The sequence below is a fragment of the Schistocerca cancellata genome, chromosome 4, assembly GCF_023864275.1.
Source record: "Schistocerca cancellata isolate TAMUIC-IGC-003103 chromosome 4, iqSchCanc2.1, whole genome shotgun sequence".
Lineage (NCBI taxonomy): Eukaryota > Metazoa > Arthropoda > Insecta > Orthoptera > Acrididae > Schistocerca > Schistocerca cancellata.
This window is the reverse complement of record NC_064629.1, coordinates 662,232,642-662,258,450: the sequence shown is the minus strand read 5'-3', so window position 1 is coordinate 662,258,450 and position 25,809 is coordinate 662,232,642. Positions and strand designations below refer to the sequence as shown.

Below are 25,809 nucleotides of genomic sequence, written 5' to 3'. Positions count from 1 at the left end.
GTGGGGATTGGTGATCATGATGTCATTATAGCAACTATGGTTGTGAAAATTAATAATTCAGTTGAGAAAGCTAGGAGAGTGTTTCTGCTAGAAAGAGCAGATAAGCAATTGTTAGCATCACACTTAAAAAGTGAATTGACAGCACTAAGTTCCAGTAGGAAGGATGTAGAGGAATTATGGGCAAAGTTTAAGTAGACTGTAAATCATTGTCTGGAGAATCATGTGCCTACTAAGTGGATTAAGGTTGTAAAAGACCCGCCATGGTTTAATAATGAGACTCAGAAGATGTTGAGGAAGCAGAAGCTGTTGCACACTTGGATGAAAAGAGAACCCACAAATGATGACCAGCAAAAGTTAGTAGAGATTCATGTGTCTGTGAAGAGATCTATGTGCAGAGTATACAACTGCTACCAACATCATAACTTAGCAAAAGATCTGGCAGAGAACACAAGAAAATTCTGGTCCTATGTAGAATTGCTAAGTGAGTTTCAGGCTTCCATCCAGTCACTTGTTGACCAGTGTGGGATGACAGTTAAAGATAGAAAAATGAAAGCCAAAGTTTTAAATTTCACATTCAAGAAATCGTTCATGCAGAAGAATTATACAAACATACTGTCATTTGACCATCAAACAGTGTCTCGTATGGATGACATAGTAATAAGCATCCCTGGCATAGAGAAACAACTGAAGGAATTGAATACAAATAAGTCACCATCTCTGGATGGAATCCCAATTTGGTTTTTTAAAAACTACTGTACGGCATTGGCCCCCTACTTAGCTTGCATTTATCGCAAATCTGTCGCTCAGTGCAAAGTCCGAAACAACTGTGGAAAAAAGTGCAGGTGACTCGTGTGTATAAGAAGGGTAAAGGAACAGACCTGCAAAATTACAGACCAATACCCTTAACATGTTTGCTGCAGAATCCTTGAACATATTCTCTGTTTGAATATAACAGATTTTTTTGAGACTGAGAAACTTATATCAATGAATCAGCATGGTTTCATAAAGCATTGCTTGTGTAAAACTCAGCTCGCCCTTTTCTCACATGATATATTGTGAACTATGGCTGAAGGGCAACAGGCAGATTCCATATTTCTAGACTTCAGGAAAGCGTTTGACATGGTGCCCCAGCACAGGTTGTTAAAAGAAGGTACAAGCATAAGGTAAAGGTTCCCAAATATGTTAGTGCCTCGAAGACTTCTTCAGTAGCATAACCCAGTATGTTGTCGTCAACAGTACATGTTCATCAGAGACAAGGGTATCATCAGGAGTGCGCCAGGGAAGTGTGATAGGACTGCTGTTATTCTTTATATATGTAAATGATTTGGCAGACAGGGTGAGCAGCAGTCTGCTGTAGTTTGCTGATGATCCCGTGGTGTACGGTAGGGTGTCAAAGTTGAGTGACTGTAGGAGGATGCAAGATGACTTGGACATTTCTAGTTAGTGTGATGAATGGCAGCTAGCTCTAAACATAGAAAAATGTAAGTTAGTGTGGATGAGTAGGAAAAACAGACCCTTAATGTTCGAACAGCATTAGTAGTGTCCTGCTTGACACAGTTATATTGTTTGAATATCTGGGAGTAATGTTACAAAGCAATATGAAATGGAACGAGCTTACAAGGATTGTGGTAGGAAAGGTGAGTGGTCAAATTTGGTTTATTGGGTGAATTCCAGGAAAGTGTTGTTAGTCTGTAAGGGAGACCACATATAGGATGCGAGAGCGAACTGTTGTTGAGTATTGCTAGAGTGTTTGGGATCCATACGAGATCAAATTAAAGGAAGAAATCAAAGAAATTTAGAGGTGGGCTGTTAGATTTGTTACCAGTAGGTTTGCACAGCACACAAGTTTTACAGAGATGTTTCGAGAACTCAAATGGGAATCCCTGGAGGGAAGGTGATATTATTTTCGAGGAACATTGTAGAGAAAATTTAGTGAACTGGCATTTGAAGCTAACAGAAGATCGATCGTATTGCTTCCAACATACATTGCGCCTAAGGACTATGAAGATAAGATGTGAGAAATTAGGGCTCATACGGAGGCATATAGACAGTCGTTTATTGATGAAGATGTAGATTACAAAAATAAAATAAGTACATAAATGCAGTGCTGAAAACTGTAGTCAGTAGAGCTCAAACATTCGTGGACAAAGAGAGCCTCACTGAAGAAATGAACATGCTTGAATAATTTCTGAAGGAATAGGTACTCGTATCAGCAAACTGAGTAGATTTTACTGCTAAAAAAAACTACTTCCATGAGAGGAATGGAGATCAAACTATATAAAGAAAAAGAAAAACCAAGGATCATTGCATGATTCATGTTATCTGAATCACTGGAGAAAAAAAAAGATACTGGAGACTTCTAAAGAGCTTTAACATCATATATATTTTATGCCTCTCAGAAAATATAGGTGCTCTGCTTTTTAGCATTAAAGGCTTGCTAGATTCCCAAAAACTAGGCATTTGCTGCACTCCATGACAATGTGACATGTCGTATGTATGACATACTATCCTGATAATGGAGGACAAGTACAAAGAACATGAATGGCATAGTTGACTGAAGAAATGAAGTAAATCTGCTGTGCAGTGACATATAAAAATACCTGTATGACAATACAAGTCCTAGTGTTATGTTGCAGGGTAATTCAGGACTGTATCAAAATTTGTTTGCCAGAAAACTTAAAATGGTAATGGAAGTTTTCATTTAAGCAAAGCTTTGGGCCAGAGACTCAGTTTATTACAATCTGGTCATTCATCAAGTATGTCATGTTAAAGACACCCAGGAGATGGATAATGGGAAACAACAAATGTGCCACAAGGGCCGTAGTTTGTAAGTAGCAATGCATCGCCAACAATGCCTGTCTGGTTGACACTGAGTCGGTTAGTGTATTTTGCATCATTTTCTGCACCATATTCTGCAGATGAATGGGCCAGACATTGAAAGTCACCAACCTGGTTAGAAATCTGGAAATATACAGTCAGTACAAGTCTTCTTTACTTTCATTTCAAATGTTGGAGTTACGCTACATTCTTGCGTGCACCAGATAAACATATCATGAACCATGCAGCTCTTCTTGTCAGTCTCTTTCAGGACTCCCATCTGACAAGGAACCGAGGTAAGTTTCAGTGCACTCAAAATGTGGCTTGGATGATAATGATCATGGTTACTGCTGTGATCCTTCTCAGATAAAAATAGTGTGCGCAGTGGCCATAATGAAGATAAATCTGTGTAAACATTCATTCTCTTGTTGTGTTTCTTTGTGAGCAAGACACTGTATTTAGGTATACACATTTTTGGGCATTCTGCCAATTCACACTCTAACTTCCTGGCAGATTAAAACTGTGTGCCGGACAGAAACTCGAACTCGGGACCTTTGCCTTTCACGGGCAAGTGCTCCACCAACTGAGCTACCCAAGCACGACTCATGACCCGTCTTCACAGTTTTAATTCCACCAGTACCTCGCCTCCTACCATCCAAACTTCACAGAAGCTCTCCTGCAAACCTTGCAGAATTAGCACTCCTGGAAGAAAGGATATTGCAGAGACATGGCTTCGCCACAGCCTGGGGGATGTTTCCAGAATGAAATTGTCACTCTGCAGTGGAGTGTGTGCTGATTTGAAACTTCCTGCACAGATTAAAACTGTGTGCCGGACTGAGAATTCATTCTGAAATTCACAGTGTATTTTCACGTATATGCTCATTTTATAAGCTTTAATTTTGTGAATACTAGGTTCCAGCTACAGTGAAAGTGTACCCAAAATGTTTCAAATGAGCCTGTTGTGTATCAGTTTAGAGCCCTTCACTGCACTAGTATCGTCTTTCCAAACTTAAAAGAAACTGTTAGAAAATAGTGGTGTAGAAGGTGGAAAAGAGAAAAGCAACTCTCTAAGAACAGTGTTTTGATACAGGTTTTCATGTGATAATCATTTTGCTGCTTTTTTTATGGTATCCTTTTTAACATTTACATATCAAAATCAGTAACTTATTGCAATTTTGGCTAATTTACTTCTTCAGTCATCTTTTGCATTTACTCTAACCTCAGGAGGAATGAACATGAGTGCGTCATTCTAGGCTTTAGTTGTCTATATGAAGTTTTGCAGTCACTGCGTCTTATGATCAACAAAGATGGTAATTTAATATCACTGTAAATGAAAACTTAAGAAATTTGTACTGTGTCATGAGTAGTCATGCACAGTGCTGGTTTCAGCCTGCCCAGCCTGTGTTTCACAGCCTGGCCCGTACAGCCCATGGGCCGGCCTGCCTGGCCTGGTGGTCTGGTGAGCCGTACCCAGACTGCCGGGCCAGAGCCAGTGGGCTGACATGGCCCGGCAGCTCACAGCTTCCCCAGTCCACAGGGCTGCGCATTGAGGTTACTCATGGTGGAACCTGTCCCTTAATAACTCTGCTATGTTACAATCTTCGACAGCACACCCATGGAGGTGGAGTGACAAGCAATGTGATGCTTGTAGTAATGGGAATAACAGAGTCAAAATCAGTTCTGTCAGTTGTTGGAAAACAATGGACTCATTCAGTTCTAGGTTCAGAGGTTGAATAAAATCATTTGTTCTTCTGACAGAAACCAGTCTGTCGGAGCAATTCAATGACACCATCGACACTGTCTGCTTTAGTTTCTAATATTGACTGAATTATTAATTCCTTCTTTTCAAGTGAAACAAGTCTGTAGTTTTTCTGTTGTTTGAAACATGTTTCTGTTCTTTCAACAGAAACTGTTTCATTTCACTGAGCATTCACGCTTCCAAATAAAACCAGTGTTTATTACTTTCATTATAAATGTGTACAGATTATTCCAGGATGATATTTGTAACTGATTTAATGATATAATGATGGCCATAAGATAAAACTGGTAATGACAGTCTTGTAACATTGTGATCAAGTCGGAAATTTATTTGTGTAAAGAGCTGCACTAAAACATAACCTGTATTTCAGGAGAAAGAATCTGACTAACTGAACATTAAAATATAGTTCTGCATTTCTATTTCTTATTACAGTACTGGATACCAATATTGTCTCCCATTTAATTTGACTGGCGTCTTAGATTACAGCATTTTATGTATTCATTTTATGAGCGAAAATCATGAAAGAAATAGGTAGGACCTATTATTAAAAAATTTCTGTTAGGTGAGCAGTACACACACAGAATGATTCTACATCTATGTGTGTACTCTATAATTCACAATTAAGTGCCAGACAGAAGGTTCATTGAACCACCTTCAAGCTATTTCTCTTCTGTTCCACTCTCAAATTGCATACAGGAAACACACATGTTTGAACCTTTCTGTGTTAACTCTGATTTCTCTTATTTTATTATGATCATTATTTCTCCTTGTGGACAAGGGTGCCAGCAATATATTTTTGCTTATCGTATTCGAAATGCTGTCTCCCCTATTTCACAATAACACAAAACAAGGTGCCCTTCTTCTGCCAATAAAACAGTCTTTGGTTTGTTTTCCCCACAACATTGCTCCAATTTAAGTTATTCGTAATTGCAATCCGTAAGTATTTAGTTGAATATACAGCATTTTGATTTGTGTGATTTATCGCATAACAAAAATGTAGCAGGTTCATTTTAGTACTCATGTGGGTGGCTTCACACTTCATTATTTAGAATCAGTTGTGAATTTTTGCACCATGTCTTGTCTAAATCATTTTATAATTGGTTTTGATCATGACATGACAAATGACAGCATCATTTGCGAACAGTTTTAAGAGGGCTGTTCAGAGGGCTGTCTCCTAAATCATTTATATAGATTAGGAACAGCAGAGGGTCTGTAGCACTTCCTTGGGGAATACCAGTTACCACTTCTGTTTTACTCAATAACTTCCCATCAGTTACTATTAACTGTGACCTTTCTGACGGGAAATCATGAATCCATTTGCACAACTGAGACTATACTGTATAGGCGTGCAATTTGGGTAGATGTTGCTTGTGAGGAATGGTGGCAAAAGCGTTCTACAAATCTAGATGTAAGAAACCAATTTGAGGTCCTCTGTCAATAGTGGTCACTACTTCTTGTGAATGAAGAGCTTTTCGTGTTTTACAAAAAAGATATTTGCTGAATCTCTGTAGTCTGTTTGTCAACAGGATTTTGAGAGAATTTGTAATGTTGGAATGCAGTAACCCAAAATCCTACTGCAGATTGACATCAGGTGTGTGTGATGCAGCAGATTGTTCCTACTTATTTTCTTGAATATTGCTGTAACCTGTGCAAGTTTTCAGTCTTCAGATACGGATCTTTTGTGAAGCAAGTGGTTACATACAGTTGCTAAGTATAGAAGCTATTGTATCAGTGTATCCTGGAATGAACTTAACTGGTATACAATCTCGATCAGAGAACTTGCTTTTATTAAGTGATTTAAACTGCTTTGCTACACTGCTAAGTTACTCATGTTGGCATCTGGTCTGGATTCAAGTTCTGGAATTGAGTTGAGGAAAACTGTGTTTAGAATGCCACATTAGTTTCACTGTCATCAATAATATTACCCTTGGTAACACACAGAGCGAGGTACTGACTGCGTCTTACCGCTGATGTACTTTACACAAAACTGGAATGTCTTATTTTTTCTGCCAGATTTTGAGACAGTTTTTTATTGTGGGAGCTATTAAATGCAACTCACATTGAAATATGCACTAAATTTTGAGCTTCAGTAAAACATTGTCAGTCTTGGAGATTTTGTGTTCTTTTAAATTAGGAACATTCTTCATTGCCTCTGCAACAGTGTTCTGACGTTTTCTGTGTACCATGGGGAACTAGTACCATGAACTAGTACCATCTCTTATTTACTAAGCTACATCTGGTCTGTGCTTACATAGTTTGGAAGGAGTGGAGATTGCTTATTAGGAAGCAGTCAAGTGAATTTTTATCTACGTTTTTAACTAGGCTTATTTTGCGTTTATTTTTGATGAATTTGGATGTTACAGTATTTAGTCTTGCTACAATGACACTGTGGTCACTAATCCCTGTATCCATCATGTAGCTCCCTATTTGCTCAAGATTATTTGTTACGAAGAGATCAGTTATATTTTCACAACCATTTGCACTTAGTGAGCTCCTGAACTAATGGTTTAAAATAGTTTTTGGAAAAGCATTCAGCACAATTTTGGATGATGATTCATGCCTGCCTCTGACTTTAAACATGCATTTTTGTGAAACTGTTGAGAGGATATTGAAGTAACAGCCAACTATAATTGTATGAATGTTGTACCTATTTGAAACGAGACTCAAGTTTTCTTTGAATTGTTCAGCAACTGTATCATCTGAGTTGGGTGGAGGGGGGGTTGGAAATCAGTAAAAGGAACCAATTATTAATTTATTTTGGTAGTCAAGTATAACCTCTATGCATATTACCCTCACAGGGATTACTTACTTCAGTTTCTAACAGCAATAAATATTCAGCCACCATCTGTATTTAATCTATCATTTTCAACATCACAAGGTACTTTGTAAAAATTTCAGCTGAAAATATCTCTTGCTTTAGCCAGCTTTCTGTACCTGTAACGATTTGAGCCTCAGTGCTTTCTATTAGCACTTAGCACTCTGGTTCTTTCTCAACACAGCTACAACAGATTACAACTAAAATATCAATAATTGCTAGGTCACAAGTCATCCTTTGTTTGCTCTACACCCTTTGAGAATGAAGCCCTCTCGGTACCTTCCCCAAGACCCTCTAACCTAATAAACCGGCCAGTCTACTCCATACAGTGCCCGCTACAAATGCAGCTGCGTCTTGGGTTTAGTGGACCCATAACCTTGTGGTGCATGTCGAGGAATCTGCAGTCTACATTGTTGCAGAACTGTCTGGAGCCTCTGATTCATACTCTCCCCTCTGCTGTACTACTGTTAGTTCTTTTTGCATGTAGGTTTTCTGTGAATGATCTTGCCCTCAGTTTTAAAAAGACACAAGATATTAAGGTCTGCACACACTCATATATGGGGTACTATACCAATGATAAGTGTTACACATGGAGAGGAAGTAATAAATAGGGTGGAAACATCAAAATCCTTACATGTCCATACTGATGAAAATTTAAACTGGAAAAAAGCACATTTTGGAACTCCTAAAACAACTTAGTTCATCCACATTTGCACTTTTTCATTGCAAATCTTGGGGAGGAATAAATCAGTAAGTTGACATATTTTGCATATTTCCATTCAGTAATGTCATATGGAATAATGTTGTGGGGTAACTCATCTTTAAGAAAGAAAGTCTTCATTGTGGAAAAATTTGCTGTAAGAATAATATGTTGTGCTGACCCACGATCATCTTTTAGACATCTGTTTAATGAGTTGTCCATTCTGACTACTGTTTCTCAGTATATTTATTCCCTTTTGAAGTTCATTGTAAATAATCCAATACTGTTCAAAAGGAAGAATGATGTGCATAATTACACCAGAAGGAAAAATGACAGTTATAACTCCACATTAAGGTTGTCTTTAGCACAAAAAATGGTGCACGATGTTGCAACAAAAATTTTTGATCACTTATCCAGTGACAGAAAATGTCCGATAGACAGCAAAGTAAAATTTGAAATCAAAACTGAAAAAGTTTCTCTTCAACAGCTCCTCCTATTCCATAGAATAATTTATATTATTGTAATTTGTAAAAGGTGGCAGGTAGGAATTACTAACTCCCATGTGTATATTAAAAAATAAAGTTAAAAAATCTACAAATGTTCATCCTGTAGCCATACTTACAAATTAATTTGCAATCTGAATGTAAAATGAATCATTCCACATCATTATGATTTATCGTGCAGAATGATCCGTGGTACATGAAACTTATTAACTTACTAATACAAATGAAATGGTGTGCTCCAATATGCTGATGCATATATGGAAACTACCACCTTACTGAGTTAGTTAGTTCAGTGGCCACCAATTGAAAATGTTTCTCCACAATAATTGTGATAAGATCTTCTCTAATCTTTAAAATGTGCCAGCCTCTGATGCAAATACGATTCCCCAACCTTTAAGGTAGTTCTACAGTATCAACTTCCACATTCTAAGCAAACATTGTATAGCTGAAGTCTCAAGGATGTGAAGTGTGCTAAAATACGGAGGTGTGCAAAGTGGTTAACCATGTTTCTAACATGGAATTCACTAAGATGATCCTGGTATACCCCATAAGGATACGGTGACATGGCTTCGATTATCCAACCACATTGATATCATCATATACGTCAATGGTGTTTGTACACTCTGGTGTGTTGCATTCTATGATTTGTATACGTGATCAAGAACACTCTAAACTGATTGGATTACTTTTAAAGGCTGGGAGCCTGCTGTTGTGGTTTCTCCTAAAAAAAGGTCTAGTCCTCCTATCCCCGACAACATGTGTTAACTCCACCAGCCTCTCTTTCCCAGTTCTGCTGAGGTGCTGACCATGCCTATTGTCATTCCACCTCCCAATAGTTGCCACTGTCAATATGCAGCAACTACTTGTGTTTTTTGTTTTAAATGTTGAGTTAAGCAGGTGTTGAAGGAAATTTGTTGTGATGTTTCTTACTCAAGTACCTACCCGTTTCTTTTCTCTAATGTGCTTCCTTTTTTGAGTGGAAATTTAATGTGTTCACTTCCCAACTGGTTTCATGGTATGTTTTCTCTTGTTACTTGATCTGATCACCCTAAAAAAATGCCAATTTTTTTTCCACAAGTCAGTGGCAGTGACTTTGCCTATATTCTCAAAACTGAGTTATTGCTGTGTCTTTAATGACCTGTAGTGGCAGCTTGCAGAGGGACATTGAACACAGCAAAAGAAAACTGGGCATCCAGTCTCATGAAGGTTTTACTCCTCTGAAAAAATTCTTAATCAATAATTTCTTTCTGGTCATGGAAACACTTTACTTTCTTTTAAATTTGAAAGGAATGTTAGATATGTGCATTGTAATAATCTTAATGAGCATGAGAAAATAATATACCTTTTATTATACGTTTCATTTTTGCTCCATTTCTGCACTTTCAGTTGTCTGATTCAAGTTGTCAATTTTCTAATGCTTTATCAGTGTGTTTACAGTTACAGATGCTATCAGGCATTGCAGTGTAGCTGGGTTACAGTCTGGCAACACTAAGAGTGATGGCAGTTGTTTATTTGCTGAATTTCATTTGCCTTTATTTCAGCTGGTCGTAATATCAAATGCCACAGAGAACAAAGCAAAATTCAATACTGACATGTTAGCATCATCTACTCCACATATGAGGACTTTTGATCTCAACTTATGTCTCTTGAAAAACATTGTATAATGTCATGAATTTTATAGTTCTATTTCATATAACTTTGTTACAACATACTGAACACTGTGTTTTAGCTAAATGATGCACTCAGCTGTGCAGGATGAATTTTCTGCATCTACATACATACACTGCAACCCGCTGTGAAGAGTATGGCAGAAGCCAGTTGCACAGTACCAAAAGCTATGGTTTCTTCCTGTTACAATGGCATATGGAGCCCTGGAAGAATGAATGCTTAAATGTTTCTGTGTGTTCTGTAATTGGCGTAATCTTTTCTTTGTCATTGTTGTGGTATTCACTTCAAAGATTGGTTTGATGCAGTTCTCCACGCTACTCTGTTCTGTGCACACGTGTGTGCATGCCCCCACCCCCCCACACAAACACACCTCCAATACTAAGTTTGTGAGCCATTGATGCCTCAGAGAGTGTGGTATCAACCAATTCCTTCTTTTAATCAAGCTGTGCCACAAATTTCTTGTCTCCCCAGTTCTATTCTGTACCACCTCATTAGTTACATGATGTACCGATCTAATCATCAGCCTTTTCTGCGGCACCAAATTTCAAAAGCTTCTATTCTCCTCTTGCCTGAACTTTTTATCATCAATGGTTCACTTCCATACAAGACTACACTCCAGACAAATGCCTTCAGAAGAGACTTCCTAACACTTAAATCTATATTTGATGTTAAAAAAATTGATCTTCTTGCCATTATCATGTTACATTTTATATCCTCTCTACTTTGACCATCATCAGTTATTTTACTGCCCAAATAGAAAAAAAACATATACTACTTTTAGCGTCTCATTTACAAATCTAATTCCCTCAGCATTGCTTGATTTAATTAGTCTATATTCCATTACCCTCATTTTGCTTTTGTTGATGTTTATCATATATCATCCTTTAAAGACACTATACATTTCATTCAATTGCTCTTTCAAGTCCTTCAGTGTCTCTGACAAGATTGCAATGTCATCAATGAACCTCAAAGTTTTTATTTTTTTCTCCCCAAACTGTAATTCCTTTTCCAAAATTTTAATTGGTTTCCTTTACTGCTTTGCTCAGTGCATGGATTGAATAATATGGGGGATAGGCTAAAATTCAGTCTCACCCCCTTTTCAACCACTGCTTCCATTTCATGCCCTTCAACTCTTATAACTGCCATCTGGTTTCTGCACAAGTTGTAGATAGACTATTGCTACCTGTATTTTACCCCTCATACCTACAGAATTTCTTTTCATTATGGGAGTGATAAATAGGGGGAAGAAGAATAGGTCTTACATTCTTCCCATAATACTGGTTCTTGAAACTATGTAAGTAGGTTTTTGTGAGATAACTGGCACTTATGTTCAAGGGTCTGCCAGTTCAGGTTATTCACACTTGTCCTACACACCTGAGCAATATTCTAAGGTGGAATCCACAAGCGATTTGTAAACAGTCTTCTCTATAGTCTGATTGCATTTTCCTAGTAGCCTCCCACTGGTCCAAAGTTTGACATCTGCCTTTCGTACAATTCAACATATATGATCATTCAATCTTGTATCTTTATTTCATGCCCCCTACATGTTAAGTGTAGGTACGAGTTAACTGACTCCAGTTGTGACTAATTAATGTTTTAGTCGTATACTATGACTTTCCTGTGTTTTATGAAGTGAACAATTTTGCATTTCAGCAAATTTAAAACAAGTTACCAATTTTTGCACCACTGTGAAGCCATATCAGAATCTGACTGGATATTTGTGCATCTTTTTCCACATTGTTTTTTGCTCCACGTAACTCCATCACCTGCAAAAAAAATCTGAGGTTACTGTTAACATTGTCTACCAGGTCATTAACATACAACATGAACAACAAGGGTCCTAACACACTTCCCTAAGATATGTTAGAAGTTCCTTCTACTTCCGTTGAAAGGGCACGGCCGACTTCCTTTCCCATCCTTCACTAATCTGAGCTTGTGCTCCGTCTCTAATGGCCTCGTTGTCGACAGGACGTTAAACAACACTATCCTCCTCCTCCTCCTCCTCCTCCTCCTCCTCCTCTACTTCCGTTGCGTCTCCAGCCAAGAGAACATGCTGTCCCTTCCCTACAAAGAAATCCTCAGTCCATTCACAAATGTTGTTCAGTAGCCCATGTAACCAAACTTTGTTAATAAATGTTGATGGGGTACCAAGTCAAATGCTTTTTAAAAGTCAAGAAATATTATATCCACTTGACAGTCTTGGTCTATGGCTTTCTAGATGTCGTGTGAGAAAAGAGAAAGTTGGATTTTGCATGGCCAATGTATTTAAAATCCATGTTTCTTGGCACGGAGGATGTTCATCTATTCAAGAGGAGCTGTGATTTCTTTCAATCACTGGTCATAGTGTTGTTAATGAGATCTGCAGTACATTATGGTTAAAATTGGAGCTAACTAAAACACAACTAGCTCTTTACTCACATGAAGTGTTGAGTACTTTTGATAAGGGATTTCAAATTGATTCTGTATTTTTAGATTTCCATTAGGCTTTTAATATTGTACCTCGCAAGCAGCTTGTAGTCAACTTGCGCGCTTATGGAATATCATCTCAGTTATGTAACTGGTTTCGTGATTTCCTGTCAAAGAGGTCACTGTTCGTAATAATTGATTAAAAGTCATCAAGGAAAACAGAAGTGATTTCTGGTTTTCTCCAAGGTAGTGTTATAGAACCTCTGTCGTTCCTTACCTATATGAACACTTCAGGAGACAATCTGAGCAGCCATCTTAGGTTTTTTTTTTTGCAGATGATGCTGCCGTTTCTAGTGTGGTAAAGTCATCAGAAGAGCAAAACAAATTGCGAAATGACAGTCAAATCTAAAGGCTGTAAATTCAGCTAAATACCTAGGAATTACAATTATTAACAACTTAAATTGGAAAGAAAGCATTGAGAATGTTGTGTGGAATGTGAACCGAAGACTATGTTTTTTGGGCAGAACACTTAGAAGATGCAACCGATCTACTAAAGAGACTGCCTACAGTACACTTGTCCATCCTATTTTGGAGAGCTACTGCGCAGTGTGAGATCATTACCAGATGTGATTAATGGAGTACATCAAGGAAGTTCAAAGAAGATCAGCACATGTTGTATTAGCGAGAAATTGTATCATTGATGTGATACAGGAATTGGGGTGGATATCTTTAAAACAAAGGTGTTTTTTGCTGTGGTGGAATCTTCTCATGAAATTTCAACTGCCAACTTCGTCCTCTGAATGCAAAAATATTTTATTGATACCGACCTACATAGGGAGAAATGATGATCGTAATAAATAAGAGAAATCAGAGATCACATGGAAAGATGTAGATGTTCATTTTTTTCTGTGTGCTGTTCAAGATTGGAGTAATAGAGAATTATTGTGAAACTGGTTCAATGAATGCTGTGTCAGGCACTTAAATGTGATTTTCAGAGTTTGAAAATTCTGCAAAGAATCTGACCGGATTCCATCAGGACCAGGAACACACTTTTTGTTGAATTTTGTGACTCTGTTGTGGGAAGGAAGGTTGGAAAAATAATGAAAGTTTCAGTTTTCCAGAAACTTAAATTGGTTTTGCTGAAAGTACTAATCTTCAAGTTATGTACCCATTGCTTCATAGTGAACATGTCTCCCTATGCATCTGTGAGAAGATTGTTCAGAAGTACTTCACAGATAGCTATAGGTTTTTTGAAAGATGTCAAAGTGATACCTGTGGTTGGTAGCTTCCATTATGGGAACTCTTGTGGCAAATGTGGTGAAATTGTGAAAAATGACACTTCCTGTTGTTCACTTCATTTTTGTTTAATCTGAAGGAGATGGACACTCTGATCGTAAGAAAAATTGATTTTGTTTTGTAACACAATCTATCAGCTTAAGATAGGTTGATGAAGATAAACAGATGTAAGAAGAATCACTAGTAGAATGTCTTCCATTTCTATGGGTACAACTACAACCATGAAATGTGGTAGCAGATTGGTGTTCTCCAGGGGCTTGCCAAATCACAGATTCCAGTAACACGCATTCCTGTGTTATTACACCAGCATTATCAAAATGGAAGTTAGCATAATCACTGATTTTAGAATAATCCTTAAATTGTAATATTTGAGCAATGCACCTACATAAGTCACATGTTTTGTCTAAGTGTGCAGAACTGCCTTTTTCCTCTTGCTGTACTTAGCAATGAGAAGTTATAAAGCAAGCAAAAGACACAAATCATTTTCTGCTGGGTGTAACACGACATCTTCAGTGATTACATAACTGTTGGACTGCCTCTGTAGCCAAATGGTTAGTGGCACTGCCTTTTGTATGGAAGGGCCCTGGTTCGATCTGTCGTATCTCCCCAGATTTTTCTGAGGTAGGTAGGTCTGGAATGGGGTCCATTCAGCCTTGTGAGGCCTGATGAGGAGCTGCTTGAATAAAGAAGCAACAGCATCGGGATTCATCTACTGACAATAATAGCTTGAGGGATTGGCGACATGCTGATAGCATGTCCCACGATCATAGATTGCTCCTCATATTGCGTTGTAGGCAGCAGTTGGCCAGTCAGAACAGGCTTAAGGCCTAATCTGTGAATGGCATTTATGCTAATATAACTATTGTGAAAAATAATAAGCAAACTCACACTTAAAAATATCAACAATCTACTGTCTAATGCAGTAGACGGAACCTCATCCGGAATCAAACATTGGAAAGTCCAGGTTGAAATATCAACAATATTAGGAAAAGGATAAATTACTACTCACCATAAAGATGACATGTTGAGTTACAGAAAGCCACAACAAAAAGTCTATTAAAGATTTACCTTTCAGCAAAAGCCTTTTTCAGGAAAGAAAAGACACGCACATTCATACAGGCAAACACACGACCACCATCTCCGGCAGGTCAGACCAGGATGCTGGCATTCTGGTCCAAGCTGCTGGTGATGGCTGTCGTGTGTGCTTATGGTGAGCTTACTTTTTGTTTGTTTGTTTGTGTGTGTGTTTGTTTGTTTTTTATTTTGTGGAGAAGACTTTGGCCAAAAGCTAAATGTGTAACAGTCTTTTTGTTGTGCCTGTCTGCACTCAATGTGTCACCTTCGTGGTGAGTCTCATATAGAATAATGCATGTGAAGGCTTCATGTGTGCAACAAATTTAAATGTTCAAAAGTGGGTGGTCTTCATGAAAATGGACTCAGCCTTAATTCATAGGTATGTACATGCTGCAGCAACTGTAGAAATTTGTTGTATTTGAAACTTCGTGGCCAGTACTGCATTTGACTGGCACTCAAACTAGGCTCCATACTTTTGCCGGCCATACTCTTACTGACTGAGCTACTTGTGTTGGCCAGATGTGACGTGTTGTTCATATGCATAAGAAGCAGCATCTTAGAGGTCTTTGGATGACATTAGTTGAACAAGAGTCACCGAGAGGAAGGTCATTGTTTTGTTAGATAGAAGTTGCATGTTAATTTCCATTATTCATCACTTAGGGGAAGTTTATTTTATATTAATGTCACATTTTTGTTGGTTTATCAGTTTTTGTAGTGAAATGTATCTGCTAAACCCTTTTAGGATATCATTTAGATTTGATATGAAGTTGTTAGTGAAATGTTCTGATTACTTGATTGTGATTAGTTTTATTTTCTATCATTATTTAGCCAAAATTGGTGCATAGATGGATTTTGTAAGTGCACAAAATCATTTGTCATAAATTTAGTTTCATAAACACCTTATTGTAATGAATTGTGAATAATTATGTTGAAATTGTTAAATTTTCCAGACCAGAGTGAAATAGTTGTAGTAAATTTGTTGAGTCCTAGAATTTATAATCAATAAATTTGTGAAAATATCTGATAATTGTTTGTGGGGATTATTTTTATTTGCATGTCCTTTATATCAGTTTATCCACTCTAATTCTTTGTAACAGGACATTTTATTTTCTCAGGTTGAACTTCTTGATGCTGCAAAAGAGCGAAACATAATTGTATGTCTTTGCTCGAGCTCTGGGAGAGTATTCATAGCAACAAAGTTAATCCAGGAATTTTCAAATGCAATACGAAGGTAATAAAGTAAAAGCTCTTGCAACATGTGTGTGATGTAATTTTAGAGCAGAGCATCTCATAGAAGTAAAGTCTTCATCGTAAGAGTGACTGTGAATTGAATTCATATTATTTCATTAAACTGAGAATGGTCTGGCTCACCCTCCTCACATCGTTTGCAAATTGTATTCACACGCAAAAGCATTTTTATTTTTGTGTCATTCTGTTTTCTGGCGCCATGTGGCAAAAATTTAAATTTCTGTATGTGGCATTTAAAATCCACTTGCTGATTTTAGATATTTTGATGGGAAAAGTGTGTAAAACATGTGAAGAAAGGCTTAAATTTTTCATCATTTTTCAATCCTAATAAACCAAAAATACACAAATGCCATAAATTTTGAATTCTTAGTCCTATTACAAGTAGCTATCGCTGTGTGCACTTATCATTTTTTCTGCTCAGAAGGAGTATTATATTTTTTTGTTTATATTCAGTATTAGTTTTTAAGCACCAAAATTATTATTTTGAACTCTTCAAATAAGATAACCACTTACTATGAACAACAATGAAATTGCTATGTGCTGAAATAGCACACTGCGCGCAATAACTATTAATTTCTCTTCCTAATATCTGAGAGATTAGTGTAAAAAAAATTAAATAAATAAATAAAAAGTGGAAATACCAAGCAGTGTTCAAATCTCTGTCCTGTTCTCAGACATACCTGTAAGGCTTTTTCTTCTTAGAAGGAAACATTCCATGAAGGAAAAATATACCTAAAAACAAAGATGATGTGACTTACCAAATGAAAGTGCTGGCAGGTCGACAGACACACAAACGAACACAAACATACACACAAAATTCAAGCTTTCGCAACAAACTGTTGCCTCATCAGGAAAGAGGGAAGGAGAGGGAAAGACGAAAGGATGTGGGTTTTAAGGGAGAGGGTAAGGAGTCATTCCAGTCCCGGGAGCGGAAAGACTTACCTTATGGGGAAAAAAGGACGGGTATACACTCGCGCACACACACACATATCCATCCACATATCCATCCACACAAATATGTCTGCTTGTGTCTGTATATGTGTGGATGGATATGTGTGTGTGTGTGTGTGTGTGTGTGTGTGTGTGTGTGTGTGTGTGTGCGAGTGTATACCTGTCCTTTTTTCCCCATAAGGTAAGTCTTTCCGCTCCCGGGACTGGAATGACTCCTTACCCTCTCCCTTAAAACCCACATCCTTTCGTCTTTCCCTCTCCTTCCCTCTTTCCTGATGAGGCAACAGTTTGTTGCGAAAGCTTGAATTTTGTGTGTATGTTTGTGTTCGATATATATATATATATATATATATATATATAAGACTCTGCAATCCCCTGTAAAGCACATGACAAAGGGCACTTTGTGCCATCAATAGCGACGTCTGTCATAGTCCATTCACTAATGGAGCAAAATAATTTTTTTTGTATATGTGCCTTGCCACATGAGTTACTTGTCTTATCATAATCTCACTGCCCTTAGGTTTGATGATGTAGATTTGAGACAGCAGAACTATTGCACAGTCTCCTTTGAATACCAGTTCTGTGAATTCAGCCAATAGGATTTCATGGCAGAAATGCCACCCTTCTTCTAAGAATTCTCAGTGAAGTTCACAAAGGACCTATGTTACACTTAAGTGTGGGCTGAACTGACATGTTATAATCTTATCAGTGCATCTCTGTATGTGTTTAATGTCTTCTGACATTTCTGTTTGATACAACCTCCAAATATTGTAGTCATGCTTCAGAGTAGGTCACACTAATATCTTGTATGCTGTTTGCATCACTGATGTGCTGCATCTCTCCGGAACACCCCGAACTTCAGTTCACTTTTCTTACTATGATTCATGTGGTTGTCCAATTTACTCTGCTTTGTAGAATTACCCCTTGATATTTAAATGACGTACATAAAGATGTACACACATTTTCCAGAACCCAGTGTACAGTGCATGGCAGAGGATGATCTATACACCTATTATACATTTATTTTCCTATTCAGCTCTCAGATAGAGTGAGGGAATAAAGAATGTCTGAATACCTTCATATGAGCCCTAATTTCTCTTGTCTTATCTCTGTGGTCCGTAAGTAAAATGTACGCTGGTGGCAGTAGAATTGTTCTGCAGTCAGCTTCAAATGCAGATTCTCTAAATTTTGTTAATCATGTTCCTTGAAAAGAAAATCACCTTCCCTGCAGGAATTCCCATTTGAGTTCATAAAGAATCTCCATAATACTTGCTGGTTGTATAACCTACCAGTAACAAGTGTAGCAGCTCGTCTCTGAATTTGTTCGTTGTCTTCCTTAATTTGACCTGGTGTGGATCCAAAGCACTCAAGCAGTACTCAAGAATGGGTCACACTAGTGTCCTATCAACCGTCTCCTTTCCAAGTGAACCAAATTTCCAATAAAAAGCAGTTGACCATTCGTCTTCCCTACTACGATCCTTATGTACTCGTTCCATTTCACATCACTGTGCAAAGTTACCCCTAGATATTTAATTGACTTGGCTATGTCAAACAACACATTATAAATGCTATATTCTAACATTACAGGTTTGTTTTTCCAACTCATCTGCATTAACTGACACTTTTCTACATTTACAGGCAGCTGCCATTCATCACACCAACTAGAAATTTTGTCAAGTCATCTTGTATCCTCCTACAGTCATGTAATGATAACACTTTCCTATACACTACAGCATCATCAGCAAACAGCTGCAGACTGCTGCTCACCATGTCCACCAGATCATTTATGCATATAGAAAATAATGACTGTTCTATCACATTTCCATGGGGCACTCCTGATAATACAATTCTCTGTGATGAACACTTGTTGTTGAGGACAAACATATTGGGTTATGTTACTGGAGAAGTCTTTGAACCACTAACATATCTGGGAACTGACTCTGTATTCTCAGGCATTTGAGAACTTGCAGTGTCAAATGCTTTTCGAAAATCTATTAATATGGAATCTTCCTGTTGCCCTTCATCCATAGTTTACAGGATATCATGTTAGAAAGGGGCATGAGCAATGCTTTCTAAGACCGTGCAGATTTGTGGACAGAAGCTTTTCCATCGGAAGGAAATATATTACATTCCAACTGACAACATGTTCAGGAACTCTGTAGCATATGGATGTTAAGGATATTGGTCCGTTATTTTGTGGGTCATTCTCTTACCCTTCTTATATACAGGAGTCACCTGCACTTTTTTTCCAGTTGCTTGGATCTTTGTGCTGGGGAAGAGATTTCTGATAAATGCAAACTAAGTAAGTTGCCAATGACATAAAGTACTCTTCGAAAAACTGAATAGGTATTCCGTCCACACATGGCGACTTTTTTGTTTCCAACACTTTCAGTTGTTTGTGTACGCCAGCGATGCCTATTATTATCTCCTCTGTTTGGGAATCTGTGCAGTGATCAAGTGATCGTCATGTTTGTATGATTCTCCTGCATAAACAATTTATTAAATGCAAAATAGAAAAAGCAGGCTTTCCTTTTGCTATCTTCTACTGCCTTGCCAGACTGGTCAACAAGTGACTAGATAGAAGTCTTAGACCCACTTGGCGATTTTGTGTAGGACCAGAATTTTCTTTGGTTCTCAGAAAGATCTCTGATGGTGGAAACTGTTGTATGCTTTGTGCATCGATCTTTTTTTTTTCTACAGATGCACAAATCTCTGCTAAATTCAGCCTGTTGTCATACCCCGTACATTTGTACCCCATACACTTTTGAACCGAGAGTGCAACAGCCTTTGCTTTCTCAGCATTTTTCAGATTTAACTTTTAAACCATGGTGGCTCTTCTCCATCTTTCATCCACTTACTTCACACATACTTCTCCAAAGCACAATTTACAGTCCATTTGAACTTTGCCTATAATTCTCCTATGTCCACCATACTGGAACTAAATTATGTTAATTCATTTTCTAAGTGGGATATTAACAATTGCTTATGTGCTCTGTTCAGCAAAAATACTTCTCTAGCCTTCTTGATTGATTTATTAGTTTTAGTAACCATAGTTTGTATGTTGACATTTTGGTCACTAATCCCTCTCTCTATACTGATGCTGTTGATAAGGTGAGTCCTGTTTGTAGCTATAAGTTCTAAAATATTTCCTTTGCCTGTGGGCTGTCACACTAGCTGCTCAAGACACGTTTTCAGAAAACTTGTTCGAAAGAACTCTGCGTGACTGCCTGTCTGTACCCCATACTGTAAGTCCATAAATGTCCCAGACTATACTCAGTAAGTTGAAGTTGCCTCCAACTGATATTGCGTGGTCTGGATATTTCTGCACTCCTGACTGTAAACTTTCTTTGAATGACTCTAAAACTGTCACAGCAGAATGGGATGGCTGGTAAAAACATCCAACAATTAACTTGATTTCGCCTAGACCTGTTAAATGCGACTAGATGGCTTCACTGTCACACTCAAATTCGACCTCAAGAGACAGTATTTTTGTCAACTACAAGGAGCACTCCCCCTCCTATACTGTCTAATCTTTCTTTCTGATATATATTCCATGACACTCTAAGTATCACAGTGCTTTCTATGACATTTTCAGCTAGCTCTTGGTCCCATGAAAAATTTGAGCTTGAGAAAGTTCCTGGAGGGCAGTAAATATAGGATCATTGTTATGAATAATACAATTTATTGATAATATTTGACAGTCAAAGTGTCTTTACTCTGAATGTGGTCTTATTTCGCTGTGTCATGTGGGGAGTGTTTGCCAGAGTACCTAAAACTGCTGCCTAGTCTGAAAAATCCCCATGTGTTCTCTGCAAGTGCTTTGCTTCCCGAGTAGCTGCTTCCTTTGTGTTTTGCACCCTTGACCTATCAAAGGGAGTCCTGCAATTCCCCTGCCCCCCCCCCCCCTCCCCCCTTGAAAGCCAAAGCCTTTGGCTGAGACTCTCCACTCAGCTCCAAACCAAAGGACCCCAATCGACTCTAGGAACAATGGTGCAAATTGCGAGCTCAGCTTGCACCCTATATATAAGGCCAGCAGCCTTCACCAATACTACCAGTACCCTTTACAAACTGGATAGCCTCAGAACCCAAACAACAGGCGTCGTTGGTGCCAACGTGAGCCACAACTTGCAGACAACTGTGCCCTACACGCTCGACAGCCGCAGGCAAGGCCTCCACCACATCTTGGATGAGGCCAACCGAGCAGACATACCGAGTGCACATTGACTTTATTTCTGGCCCTGAATGCTATTTCACTAATGGGCTCCATAACTCACTTAACATTGGCGCTCCTGATAACTAGCACACTCCTGCCCCCTGCTCAGACACTGCTGAAGGAACATCCATCTGTCCACTCACAGGGCAAACAGGCGAGGCCAGACAGCCAGCTTCCACACATTGGCCCTCCATCTCAAGTGACACGAACGTGACACCACCCACCACTCACATTGCGGTGAGGCAGATCAACCAAATTGGGTACACTGGAAGGTACCACAGCAGTAAAGCCCATGGGTGAAACAAGTGACGCCTGTGGTGTCCTGTGTGATACGCCAGATTGTCCACCACTGCTAGCTCCCAAGGCAGCTGCCTGAAGATCACTGACCATAGCCAAACCGTCTTCAACTTTTTGAGGACTGCATCCAGCACCTTCTGCATCTGCACACAGTGCGCACACATCCTACCCATTCAAGCAGGGCTAAGTGGAGAAGTAAACTATAAAAGCCCAGGCGTACATCTTGCTAAGCGACATTTCCTGATCATTAGCTCTGCTCCAGTTGTTCTTGTTTGGCAGTGAGAGTAGACCCTTCTCTTCTTAAATAGATAATGTTACTGTTAATTTTTGCATTTTTGAGATACATTAACAGCATGGTAGGCAGATGGGAAGGAAAGTAGGTTAGAGTTCTACATCCTGTAGAAGACAAGGTCATTAGGGGGTGGAGTACATGCTCAAACTGGAGAAAGATGGTGAAGGAAATAATTGGCTGTGTCCTTTTTGTAGAACCAACACTGCATTTGCTTTTAGTGATTTAAGGAAATAATAAAAAACCTAAACGTGGATTACTGAATGGGGATTTGAATTACCTTCCTCCCAGATGCCAGTCCTGTGTCTTATCATTCTATCGTCTTCCTCTGGGTGATAGATAGATGTTCAATTCGTGGATATCTGTCCTGGAATAATTACACAACAGAATGGTGTAGAGTAGCACAGTTTTACAAAACAGGCAGAAACTGTTTTAAACACGTTAACAAACATCACTTTATTATAATTACATGGATGTTTGTACTTTCTGCTACTAAGTTGATTTGTTTTATATATCATGCATATGGTGCAACATGAAATTTGTCAACCAATAAGAGATAAAAGTACATACAGTAATGGAGAATGGGATTAAATAAACCAGATTACATACTGCCAGGGTGAATAATTTGTTTATGGAGTAATAATAATTCTGAAAGGAAAAAAAAATAATTAAAGAGTAGTTGTACAAGCTGTCATGACATATCATTGTATAAGCTGCCATTTTACATTTTTGGACAGAATTAGTTGCTGTTCCCTTTTCTTATATTTTACACTAAGCACATTTCTAAAAACTTGTTAAATATTTGGCAGCTAACTATTTATTTACATTACTTGTTAGTCTTTAGTTGTGACCAAAAGTGCCCTAAATGGTAAGTGGCTTGAAAAACTGAACAGTGGACAGACTTTCATAAACAGTTTCAGTTATCTCATTTAATTTTATCTGCATTTGGAAGTAGTGAAACTGGGAATCTATTGATGTTTTGAGTGTTCAATTTCTCTGTTTCACTAAAGGTTTCATCTTTGATTAATATTATTACCTTTGCCAAGGTCAAAACGTAAAATCTTTGGTTGAATATGAGACAAATTAAATGTCTTTCAAGACAATGGCAAGGTCTTGCATATTTAGGTCTGATAATTTTAACACATTTCTTTGCAGGCCAATTAAGAATGGAGGCAAACGTTCAGTATATCTTGTGGACAGCATGGCACTGGTGGGACACCAAGCAACCTACATCAATAACTTGACAGATTTAACTGTTGGTGAATACAGTGAATTCTCAAGTGTAACCGATTGGGAGAAAGAATTAATGGAAAAGCAGGTACTGCCTTAACAGCTACTAAAGTGAATTAATGAAAAATCAATTGTCTTGTACTGTACTGACAGATGTAAATAAGCAATACGGTCACAATTAATTATGTAATGTTAATGATGATGGTTTTTGACTGATGTAAAACTTGTTTTCTCAGTAAGTGTAAATGATACTTGTCATAGTGTTGTGTAAGCATTATATTGCACAGATAAAAGGAATAACAAAGCAGTACATCATTTGAATGATGGCTCTTGTAATGTGATACTTTTTATGTTTATTTGTTGAAATCTAGGACTGCTTTATGCTAGATGTGGTGCTTTGGGACAAGGTTTACATGTTGCTGCCTTTTTTATTGCTCTCTTGCTTCACTTCTAGATACACACCACCACCTCAACTGCAGAAGGCCTTAATGACTGAAAGAATGGATTACGAATATGGAATGTAAAGTTCCTTCTGAACAATTAGCAGTTCTGTGATTTTTGTTGGGTTTTTAATTAATGTGAGCCGTAGCTGCAGAACACTTGATATTTTCAAAATTATAGCAGGATTTTTTAGGCTCCACATCCAATAATATTTGGTTGCAGTATTTGAGGGATATTAAGGGGGGAAAATTCTCTCTTTATGCCTCAGTTATCAAACATCTGAGTAACACAGTGTGATGCATCTCTTTTTGCAAAGGAATACTCAAAAGATTCAAGTACCTCATCTTGCTATGCAGGTAGAATTGTAACAGTGTCAAGACCTAGCATTTTACTACATTTCGGGAAATGGATGTTTGAATATAAGGACACACCAACTGCAAACCAAAGATCATAGATGCTAATAGTAATGTCTATTTTCTTCACCTTAAGTGAAATATTGAAACTTGAAGTTCGTTGTTGCAGAAAAGTCCCTGGAAAATTGTTTGAGTTTAAGGTGAAAATTTCTCTGTTTGTCAATGAAAGCTTCTGTGGGTAGTTATTTTATTTATCTTCTGTTCTGTCTTTTTCTACATGAAGAAAGACTTATTTAGGTAAAACTGCACTTTTTTTTTTGAAGTGGCCCTTTCTAAGACCAGTGCACTGTGTTCACTAGTTTTCCAGTGAATAAATTATCACAGTAGTGTGATTATGCAAGGTCTGCAAAATAAAAGCACCACAACCACCTTTTGGATCAAAAATGTCTTCCAGCTACAAATTTATGAAGTTGTGGGAGTAAGCAGAAGTCAGAGGGTGCCAGGTCTGTTGAATAGGGCACATGTTCTGAGAATCTGTTCCAAATCATATTTTGCCAATGCTATGACATGTTTATGAGCAGTCACGTAATCCCAGGAGACATGGATGTTTTTGTTTTCACAGTCAATGTCTCATGTATCATTTCATCCAGTTGGTTCATAACACCTTTTTAATGTTCACTGTTGTTTTAATGTTTTTATTGTTGGTGTAATGAAGTTTGTCTTCTCTAGGACACAGCCATTGGCTTGCAGCCACTGCTGTAATTGTCTGGTATGAAGTAGTGGATCTATGTCTTATCTACAGTAACAAATTGGTGCACCCAATCAGTTGGATTTGTGATGTGTCTCACCTATGGTTGCATTATCCCTTGGTAGCTGCACTTCTGGTGTCTACCATCTTGGTGTAATATTGGATTAGTGACAAGTTTTGAAATGATAAACAAAATACTACTTTATTTAACTAGACACTTTTTCACATTTATTGAAACATTTGTTGTTATGATAATCAGCTTGCTAAAGATAATAGATACAGTATAGTCATCACAAATGAGCATGTACATTCTTTGACAAAATACTTAACAGAAGCTCCAGGTTTTTAGTTCACTTTCTCTACACATTTGTAATGTCTACATATCACAAAGGAATATACATTTAGCTATTCACTACACAAAGAAGAGCCAAAATGTTTGACATGGATATGTTTGCGTGTTGCTGGGCAAACTAGAACTGCCTGAATCATTGCCCAGAGGTTCTACTTACAGAGGAGCATATGAATATTATTGAAATTAGCTATCATCTTTTACTTTATAACGAGAAAGTACCCCTGTATTACTGAAAAATTGATAAAATTATATAGAGTATATGGTGTATACCATGCATACTCCTGTGAAGATTCCCAGTTCTTGCCAAAAAGTCTAAGATACATAATTTTCTAGATCAGATAATTAACATGTTACACTAGTGCAAGTGGGCATTTTTGAAATAAGAAAAATTAGGGCTACAAAACTAGGTATCTTAATTTTGGAAATAATCATTGGTTAAAAATGAACATTCTGGAAGTTGAAAAGTTCAATTTGCAAATAACTTTTGAAATAAGATCTTTTTAGGAAAAATAAGATCTTCATTGACAGTAAGAGTCTAAGAGCTTTCAGATGAGCTATATTGCTACATTCAGACTTAGTGGAATCTCGTTAGCATGTCTTTGAAAGGAACACAGATTTTGAGCATCATAAGCTGGAGAATGTGCTACCA

At 37.8% G+C, this 25,809-nt stretch overlaps 1 protein-coding gene across 1 annotated transcript in view; it reads left to right on the top strand.

Moving 5' to 3' along the window:
* The window catches only part of LOC126183590 (endoribonuclease Dcr-1-like), a 295,755-nt gene that overhangs the window by 34,814 nt on the left and 235,132 nt on the right, over positions 1-25,809 (top strand). The window contains exons 3-4 of the mRNA XM_049925687.1: positions 16,154-16,269; positions 23,192-23,354. Of these exons, the coding sequence (XP_049781644.1) occupies positions 16,154-16,269; positions 23,192-23,354 (279 nt within the window). The remainder of the gene's footprint in view (positions 1-16,153; positions 16,270-23,191; positions 23,355-25,809) is intronic.